A 9,965-nucleotide genomic window follows, 5' to 3' on the forward strand; every position below is an offset into this window, starting at 1 on the left:
TTCAGAGTACATATGCAGAGAAAGTCAGTTATCCCTCCTGGGAGCTCTCCCAAGTAGTCTGTGAGTCTGTGCTTGCCTCATTTTCTTGGTTTGTGGGTATTGCTCTCAGAGAAATATGAGCCACTGGAGGAGTGGTAATTTTAAGCTCCTGAAAACCTCTAACAATTAGATTCAATATACAGGGTAAGTTAGTAGGGGGGTGTAAGCCTGATGTTTATGTAAGAAGTAGTACTCTAGCGGGGTACAGACTATACTGGGATATAAGTATTATTAAGTATATCAGGAGCAAGCCAGTATTTTGTCCTCAAGATGGGCAGATTTCTTGTTTAAGTAAAATAGGTGTTTGCAAAGTGGGCTGCAGTGTTTCTGAAGAGAACAAACTGACTATTGGAGCAAGGATAGCCCCAATATTAGTTGCTATTCCTGAAGGGCTAGGTTTTTCTGATAAGGTTGTGATACCCTCAGAGAAACATTTTGTTGAGGTGTGGATCAAGGTACAATTTTTATAAGATTGAAGTTTGGGATTAATCACGTGAGAAAAGCTTAAGAACCAGAAGGGACCTATAGACGAAAATCTACATTATGAAGTGTTTAAAAGTGCAGCTACTGAATTTTGTCAATAGTCAGTTTAATTAAGAGCAGTAGCTATGGTTTGAGAAAAATACACCACGAGGCTTCTTTTTCTTAAGCAGCAGAAGAGCACAGGTAGTCAAACGTAACAGGATGAAGATAAAGGAGATCATACTGAGAAATAATTTCGTTAGTTGTTAAAGTACAATAATAGGCAAGATTGGTGGTAGGGTAAAGGATGCTGAAGAATCAGAAAATTAATCTTTTTCTGTTGTCATGGGTACAAGCTGTCCATTTCTATAATCAGCAGCTTCTGGAGAATTCCCAAGGATCTTCAGTCTTCCAAAGGAATGGACATCCAGTAGTCAGGCAAAAATGATGCATGTATTTTTAGCTGGGAAACATGAATCCAAGATCAATGCTTTGGAATTTTACTGCTGAGTCAGTTGTTAGCAGTGCCTAATAAGGTCTTTTCCACTGAGGTTCATGGGAAGTTTTCTTCTGATGTTTTTTCAGAAAGATCAAATCTCCAGCTTTGAGGTCATGCAAAGGTTGCTTAGGTGGGTGCTTTGGAAATGCAGCTCCTACCTATTGTTCATAAAGCAGTAGTTATTGTGTGGGCCCCCTGCAGTAATTAGTCATATCAGCTTGCATCAAGGTAGAATCTAGTATTGGAAGTAATTCCCAAATACATGAGGCAGCATATTATTAACTCAGAAGGAGATATGTATATCCTAGAATGGTTCACGTTATTGCTATCAAGGTAAATAGAAGTTCTTTGGGCCTTGGAAGTTTGAGGGTTTCTGAGAGCTTTCATAATTAGTTTTATAATTCCATTAGTTCCCTTTATTTTTCTTGACATTTGTGGATGATAAGGACAGTGGGGTTTCTAAGTAAATGGTAAAGCTTTACAGAATTACTTAATAGTGTCAGTGAAATGTGTGACCCTGTTACTGGAGAGGTACATTGGAATTTCTCAAGTCAGAAATATAAAATCAAGCAATTTTTTCCCACCATTACAGCCATAGCTTTCCAGCAGGGAAAATCGTCAATCTACCATAAAAAGAATTGTATTTGTATGTACTCATAGTTCATTTCAAGGTGTTCAAAGGAGCACTGAGGCTTTGGGCTCCAGTCCATATTCTATCTTTATAGTTTTGCCAGAATTGAGTCATTAGCAGATAGGACCTACATCCTTGGCAATACCCCTAATTTATGCCAGCAATGTTGGTTGCCAATTTATTTCTGCTTTTGTGGGTAATACCGTGAAGAATTTTTTGCTGGACTCCACTTTAATTGTGGCTATCTCCTTAGATAATAGCAAAGGATCTCAAGATTCTTTAATTTGCCATTCATTTCATAGGGGTTCTTAGGTGATAGGGAAATCTTTGTTTTTAAAGCATTTTGAAATCATTGACTAACCCCCAAATGTAGGTACTATCAGTATAAATATTTGCTCTTTTATCCTTTATCAGCTGATAGGTCTGGGCGAGGGCAACTACTGGACTTACAGAAGGCCTGGGATGGCATTGCCAGCCCCTTACGAGGTAAGAGACATTGGGCAAGTTATTTTTCTGAGGCTTAGATTCTTCAAATACAAAATGGTAATAATACTTGTCTCACAGAACTGTAAGCATTTAATGTTACTGTACAATAATCAACAAATAATACCTACCACTAAGTCCTTCATATTGGTTATCTCCCTTAATTATCACAACCATCCTATGCGAGGGCCTATTACCTCATTTCATAGAGGCTTAGTCTCACTGCTAAGTGGCCATGTTTGGATTCAAAGTCCCATCTTTCTGATACCAGAGCCCAGTTCTTACTTAACCCTCTACTGCCTCTGACACTTTTCCACTGTTAGGTTCAAGTGCCCATGATACAGCCTGTCATACATTAGGCATTCAACATTTAAAAATTTATAATTTGCAGGTTTGATTATTTTGGGTTTGTCCGAGAGTCTGATAGTCCCTCTGTGCAGGGGCAAAATTCAATTTTGGTCCGGCCCAGCCGAGGATTAAATTCTCCTCTCTTCCGACAGGAGCCCAGTCCGGGTTTATTGTGAGCTTACAGTACTGTGCGCAAGATCCCATCTCGTGACAGGGGCGAGGCTTGTGCATCGCCTGTCAGCAGCTCCGCCCCTCTGGCCTTCCCGCTGCCCCGCCGGGGATCCTTAGCAACACGCGCGCGAACTCCCTGCCCCGACCAGTCCGCGCGACGCCGGCGCGAGGCGTCGGCGGTCTCTGCGCCTGCGCGCGGCCGCAACCGCCAGTAGGCTCTCTTCCTCTCCCTTCCCTCCCCCGTCCTCTCTCCTCCTCTTCAGCCTCCTGGAGCTAGACGCCAATATGGAGCCAGAGGACATGCTGTAGCCAGGAGAGCTCGAGGAGGAGGAGGAGGCGGAGAACTTGGACGAGTATGAGGTGGTGATGGTGGAGGAGATGGAGGAAGAGGAGGGGCGGGAGTCGGACGCGGATTTTAACTACAAGAGCCAGCGTCGGGAGAGTACGGACGACGAGGAGGATGAGGAGGCCAGGGCCTGGCTGCAGGCGCACCCCGGCGGGACTTTGCCTCAGCCGTCGCTCCCGAGGCAGCGCTACTCGGGGGGCGAGCTGACCAGCCCGGGGAAGGTGAGCCGGGTCGCGGAGGGGTATGGGCCATCGTCGGGCAGGGTGAGGGGTGGTCCCTGAGCGCTTTGCCTGCTCTCCCTTGCGGGCTGCCTCTTGCTCTCTGCCTGTCACGGTGCCTGACAAATAGTACGCGTGCTTTTTTTTTTTTTTTTTTTTTTTTGGGGTACGCGGGCCTCTCACTGTTGTGGTCTGTCCCGTTGCGAAGCACGGGCTCCGGCCGCACTGTCTTGTGTGTGCTTAGTTTTTCTATTTACGCAATTCCATTATGAACAATTGACCTTGGTTTTTCATTTCAGTGATTATTCACCTCCCATTTTAAAATTCACTATGAAGTTAAAATTCCTATGCTTCTTCCACTTTCAATTAAAAAGTAGAATTATTATTATTTTATTTTTTTTTTTTTGCGGTACGCCAGCCTCTCACTGTTGTGGCCTGTCCCGTTGCGAAGCACAGGCTCCGGACGCGCAGGCTCAGCGGCCATGGCTCACGGGCCCGGCCGCTTCGCGGCATGTGGGATCTTCCCGGACCGGGGCACGAACCCGCGTCCCCTGCATCGGCAGGCGGATTCTCAACCACTGCGCCACCAGGGAAGCCCAGTACGCGTGCTTTTAAAGGCTTGTAGGGCCATTTCGTCTCCTAGGCCCCGACTCTTGCCCAGTCTTCTGGCCGACTACTCCAAGTCTCCTGTTCTTTCAGGCAAAGATCTCTCTTGTTTCCTCGCCACCCTCCCTCTCTCCCCTGGGCTTTTTTAATAACTCCAGATGTTCAGAGGAGCCAATTTTGTGGTTAAGAAACGCTTTGGGGAGGAGGTGGGCCTTATACCCTGAGGGAGGGGAAAAGAGCGTTGTAGGAGTGGAGACAGTGGTTGCCCAGGGACTATCTTGTTGGGGAGACAATTAGGAGATTAGTTTGCCTGAAGGGCGGGACTCCCCTCGAGGGAGCAGAGTGAATTCTCTGCACCCTTTGAGTAGTCAGTCTCTAGAGGCTTCTTGCCAACTGTGCTTCTCTGACCTCTCGTTTGTAGCAATAAAGGGGTCCCCAGCCGGTAGGAGGGGCTTAGAAACGCAAGAAAACTAGAAAGAGCTGATTTTATGGTTGGCTCCTGAAGATCATTTTGAAAATAGCTGCATTTAATTGATTCCTTTTCAGGGACAAAGGAAAGGTTTGCTATACAATTCGGATATCTAGTTATCAGACATTTATTAAATTTCTATTCTGTGAAAGGAACATTGTGGGGACAAAAAGAAACCTCAGGTTTATTGTCTAGGACATCTTGCTCCTTAGGCAAGATGTCAACTGCAGAGTAAAACAACAAAGTGCAACAATTGAAAAGACAGAGGAAAGACTATATAGGCCTGTGGCGTTCAATACAGTAGTCATAGCAGCATGTGGCTCCTTACATTTTAATTTGTTAAAATTAAATAAAATTAAAAATTCAGTGCCTCTGTTGTACGAACAGTGCTCAGTAGTCACACTTGACTAGTGGCTATGTCATTGGACAGTGCAGGTATAGAATAATTTCATCACTACAGAAAGTTCTGCTGGACATTGATGCTGTAGACTGTTGATCATTAAAGAGTAGTAGTTGTTGTTTTGCCTGGTAAATATTCCAATCGGTGCAGAATTCATTGAACATATATTATTGAGCATTCTTCATGGGCCACACATTGTGCTGGATGCCATGGAACCTTGGTGAACCCAAACATTTGTTGTCTCTGCTTTTCTAGTGTACGCAGTCTAGAGAGAGAGGCAGACAAAATTCAGTTGGGTCACAAAAATAAAAGTAAAATTGATATGTGCTAACATGCTTTGAAAACATTCAGTAAGGGAATCTGATCTTGTCAGTGAAGCTGGGGAAAGCTTCCCTGAGGAAGTTATGACAAGCTGAGATCTGAAGACAGGTTACAATTAACTAGGTGAAGGGAAAAGGAAGGAGCTTTGCAGCTGAGGGAAAGGCACATAGAAAGGTACTGTCGGTAAGAGAGAGCGTGGCATTTTCAAGGAACCAAAAGACAACAATATGGGTTGAGCAGAGACTTCAAGGCTTTGTGTGCTATGCAAGGGATTTGGAAGCTTTATCCCGGGAAGTCATTGAAAATGACTTTTAACACTTTTTAAACAAAGGGGTATAGGATAAGATTTGTGTTTCAGAAAGATCACTTTGTAGCACAGTAGAGAACAGCTTTGACAGCAGGGTGGGGTGGGGAGCTGCAATAATAAGTCAGGGATGCTAATTAGGAGGTCATTGCAGTATTGCCAGGCAAATGATGATGATGATATTTTGGAATAGGGAAGTGTTGGTGGATATAGAAAAACGTAGACTGATTCGAGAGATATTTAAGAGGTAAAGTAATCACACTGATACACTAATTTTACATTATTATTACACTAATAATGGATTAGATGTGGAACACTAGGGCAAGAAGGTGTCAGGTTATTGGATAAATGGTTGAAATATGGCCATGTTTATGGTAGGGGTGGTGGCCATGGGGTGGGGTGATGGGATGGTTGGGATGGGTGTTAAGATTATGGGTTTGGTTTTAGAGGTCAGAGGAGGGGTCTGGGCTGGACATTTCAAGTTGTAGGTTATCTACATATGGACCATAATTAAAGCCACACTTGTGCATGAGGTCTCCTAACTTTAATTTTGTTCCATGACTTCTTGTTTGAATAACTATTAATGTATAACTTTAATATTCCTAGAAGATTTTAATTAAACCACTTTACCTCTTATTACAGCCAGTGTGAAAAAATTATTATCCTAACAATGATCTATCTATGTGTAATAGAAGATATTGCTTCTTAGAGCCCAGAGTGTTTTTTCCATAGAGGTGTTTTGTTTCTGTTTTTGAGAGAAATCAGATATTGTCCTATTTACCTTGGAGGGTATGTGAAGGTGTGGGTGATGTGCTGTATTAAAAGTAGTTTTAAGATGATATAAAGAATATTAAAATAATTTTTTGTTCACTAACATTAAGATTTACTGGTGTAAGTTGGAAAATGTTTAAAGGAGAAACTTTAATATGTTTCTTGCTAGAAATTTATGAACTATAAATTTTAAAAAAATTAATTAATTAATTAATTTTTGGCTGTGTTGGGTCTTCGTTGCTGTACGTGGACTTTCTCTAGTTACGGTGAGCAGGGTCTACTCTTTGCGGTGGCTTCTTTTGTTGCGGAGCACAGGCTGTAGGCGCGCAGGCTCAGTAGTTGTGGCACTCGGGCTTAGTTGCTCCGCGGCATGTGGGATCTTCACGGGCCAGGGCTGGAACCCGTGTCCCTTGTATCGGCAGGCAGATACTTAACCACTGCGCCACCAGGGAAGCCCTGAACTATAAAATTTTTGAAGATGAGTTTGTTGTGTAGTATTTAATTCAGTGTATTCAAAGGAAGACACCAAATGATAGGAAACATTAATTTCATTCAGTCTAGTCTCAAGTTAAATGACAAAATTGTAATATTTGATTCACTCTCACGTATCTCTCTTAGTAGGCAATTAGGATGTTCTAGTGGTGATCTGTAAGGTGTTGATTAAGTTTGCACGTCCTATTAATGAAACTGAGCTAAGGCGTGGAACTGTTTTAAGTTCAATGCAAAATATGACCAGCCTTACAACCAAGTTTTTTTGAGTTCAGGGAAGTGAGCCTTTGCTTTATTGGTCTTATGCTGGTCCTGCAGACCATTCAACATGGACCATTTCAAACACCTCTACTTTAAATCCCTAAACTTAAATTTCTGAACTGTTCTAGGGAAAATAATTCAATTCTGTGGATTGGTATCATAGAAATTCTTGGTCTTCAACTTTTCTTTTTTTAGTTTTTAGTTTTATTGTTTATTTACTTTTCTTCCAGTTTTATTGAATATAATTGACATAAAGTACTGTATAAGTTTAAGATACACAGAAGAATGATTTGACTTACATACATCATGAAATGGTTATCACAGTAAGTCATCTCATATAGCTAGAAAATTAAAGAAATAGCAAGAAAATTTTTTTCTGGTGTTGAGAACTCTTAGGATTTACTCTTAACAATTTTCATATATAACATACAGCAGTGTTAATTATATTTATCATGTTGTGCATTGCATCCATAGTACTTATTTATCTTATAACTGGAAGTTTGTACCTTTTGACCACTTGGACTCCAACTTTTTTTTTTTTTTTGACTGCGTTGGGTCTTCATTGCTGTGTGTGGGCTTTCTCTAGTTGCGGTGAGTGGGGCCTATTCTTCATTGCAGTGAGAGGGCTTCTCATTGCGGTGGCTTCTCTTGTGGAGCACTGGGCTCTAGGCACGCGTGCTTCAGGAGTTGCAGCACGCTGGCTCAGTGGGTGTGGCACGCAGGCCCTAGAGTGCATGGGCTTCAGTAGTTGCAACATGTAGGCTTAGTAGTTGTGGTGCATGAGCTTAGTTGCTCCATGGCATGTGGGATCTTCCTGGACCAGGGATCGAATCCACATCCCCTGCATTGGCAGGCAGATTCTTAACCACTGCACCACCAGGGAAGTCTGGTCTCCAACTTTTAAATGGGTCATCAACAGTGCTTGGAAATCTTTTTATGTTTCCTCCTTCAGCTTCTTCTGCTTTTTCACTCTTATCCTCTAGATTTCACCCAATGTTCAGCATTCTCCTATCAACAGGTTACCATTTCATAGAAGGAGAGAACACAGGCCTGAACCCCTACACCTTCCTGCTCCCCATCTCCAAATTTATCTACACTGTACAATTCTTAATCTTTTTTGACCTGTTAATACAGATTTTATTCTTAGTATTAATCCTTTCTTGTGCTCCTAGTATAAAAACGATCAGTTATTGCATGTTTTTCTCTTAAGGAAGTGCTGGATTTTATTTGTAGATATTTGATAAATGATAATGGTTTAAATTTTTGAAAAAGTGTTTTCTTGACCTTTGTCAAATTTGGAATCAGAATTATGCTGTTTTTCTGCAAGGTACTGGGAAGATTTTTATTTTTCTGTGTCTTGGAACGGTTTAAATAATGTAAGATTTTCTTGCATGTTTGAAAAATAATCACTTGTGAAACTGCTGTGCCTCTGGATTCCTTTCAGGGTTATAATCTGTATATACTCTCTCACTTTTCTTGGATTAATTTTGTAATTTATGATTTTTCTAGAAAATCATTTCAGCAAGGGTTTCTAGTTAATTATAACGGAGTGTTACATAGTATTCTTTATTTTTTTCTATTGCATCTGTGGTTATTTCCATTTCTCATTCCAGATTTTATATGATTATATTTTATTCGTCTCTTGATATGACTAGCTATGGATTTGTTTTGTTAATTGTTTTCATCCAAGGAAACAGCCCTTAGATTTAAGTTTAATTCTATTGCTTTTCATCATTTAATTTATTAATTTCAGTTCTCATCTTTTACTATTTCCCTAGATTTATTTTATTTAATTTTACCTAATGTGCTGAATGCTTACCTGGCTTATTTAAAAACATTTTTAACAGTTTTGTTGAGATATAATTCAAATACCATACAATTTACTCTGAATTTTAATGCACAATTCAGTGGTTTCAGTAAATTAATAGATATGTGCAGCCATCACCACAATCTTAGAACAATTTTTGCGTTACCTCAAAAAGAAACCCTGTATACTTTAGCTATCACCCCTCTAGCTTCCATTCTGCTAAGCAGCCATTAATCTACTTTCTCTCTCTTTAGATTTGCCTATTCTGGGCCTTTAATATAAATGGAATCATATAATATGTGGTGCATGCCGCACAGCTTTCAGGATCTTAGTTCCCCCAGCAGTGATCGAACCCAGGGCCCTGGCAATGAGAGCACCGAGTCCTAACCACAAGACCACCAGCGAATTCCAATATGTGGTTTTATGACTGGACTCTTTCACTTAGCATAATGTTTTTAGGAAACATCCATGTATATAATATCAATTTTTCATTCCTTTTTATGACTTAATAATATTCCATTTTATGGATATACTACATTTTTTTATCCATTCATCAATTGATGGACATTTGGGTTGTTTTCTGCCTGTTGTCTATCTCAAAATGTTTGAAAATTCTCTTTGTGATTTCTTTTTTTGACCCGTTGGTTATTTAGGAGTCTGTTGCTTAATTTCCACGTATTCGTGAATTTCCTCAATTTCCTTCTGTTATTAATTTCTAATTTCATTCCATTTTGCTTGGAGAATATACTTTCCATGATTTCAATTATTTAAAAAATTTGAGGCTTCTGTTTATAACTGAGTCACTGTGCTGTACAGCAGAAATTAACACAACATTGTAAATCACATATACTTCAATAAAATAAAATTTTTTTAAAAAATTTGAGGCTTGGGCTTCCCTGGTGGTGCAGTGGTTGCGCGTCCGCCTGCCGATGCAGGGGAACTGGGTTCGCTCCCTGGTCTGGGAGGATCCCACGTGCCGCGGAGCGGCTGGGCCCGTGAGCCATGCATGGCCACTGGGCCTGCGCGTCCGGAGCCTGTGCTCCGCAACGGGAGAGGCCACGGCAGATGGAGGCCCGCATACCACAAAAAAAAAAAAAAAATTTGAGGCTTGTTTTATGGCCTAACATATGGTCTGTACTGGAGTTGTTCCATGTATGCTGAGAAGGTGTATTCCGCTACCCAAGATGGAGTGTTCTATAATATCCATAGACATAGTTTGTTTATAGAGTATTCACATCTTTTTTTTAGCATCTTTATTGGAGTATAACTGTTTTACAATGGTGTGTTAGTTTCTGCTTTACAACAAAGTGAATCAGTTATACATATACATATGTTCCCAT

General features: G+C 41.0%; 1 protein-coding gene across 3 annotated transcripts in view; it reads left to right on the forward strand.

Moving 5' to 3' along the window:
• The first annotated feature begins 2,857 nt into the window (after positions 1–2,857).
• Positions 2,858–9,965, forward strand: part of ALMS1 (ALMS1 centrosome and basal body associated protein) — a 216,325-nt gene continuing 209,217 nt past the window's right edge. Inside the window, exon 1 of one of the 3 annotated variants that reach the window (XM_028496787.2) lies at positions 2,858–3,200. In XM_028496787.2, coding sequence (XP_028352588.1) covers positions 3,000–3,200 — 201 coding nt within the window. In that variant the 5' untranslated portion in view covers positions 2,858–2,999. The remainder of the gene's footprint in view (positions 3,201–9,965) is intronic. The other 2 variants (XM_028496788.2, XM_028496789.2) reach the window with 2 other exon arrangements.

This window comes from Physeter macrocephalus, chromosome 12, assembly GCF_002837175.3.
Source record: "Physeter macrocephalus isolate SW-GA chromosome 12, ASM283717v5, whole genome shotgun sequence".
In the NCBI taxonomy this organism is placed as follows: Eukaryota; Metazoa; Chordata; class Mammalia; order Artiodactyla; family Physeteridae; genus Physeter; species Physeter macrocephalus.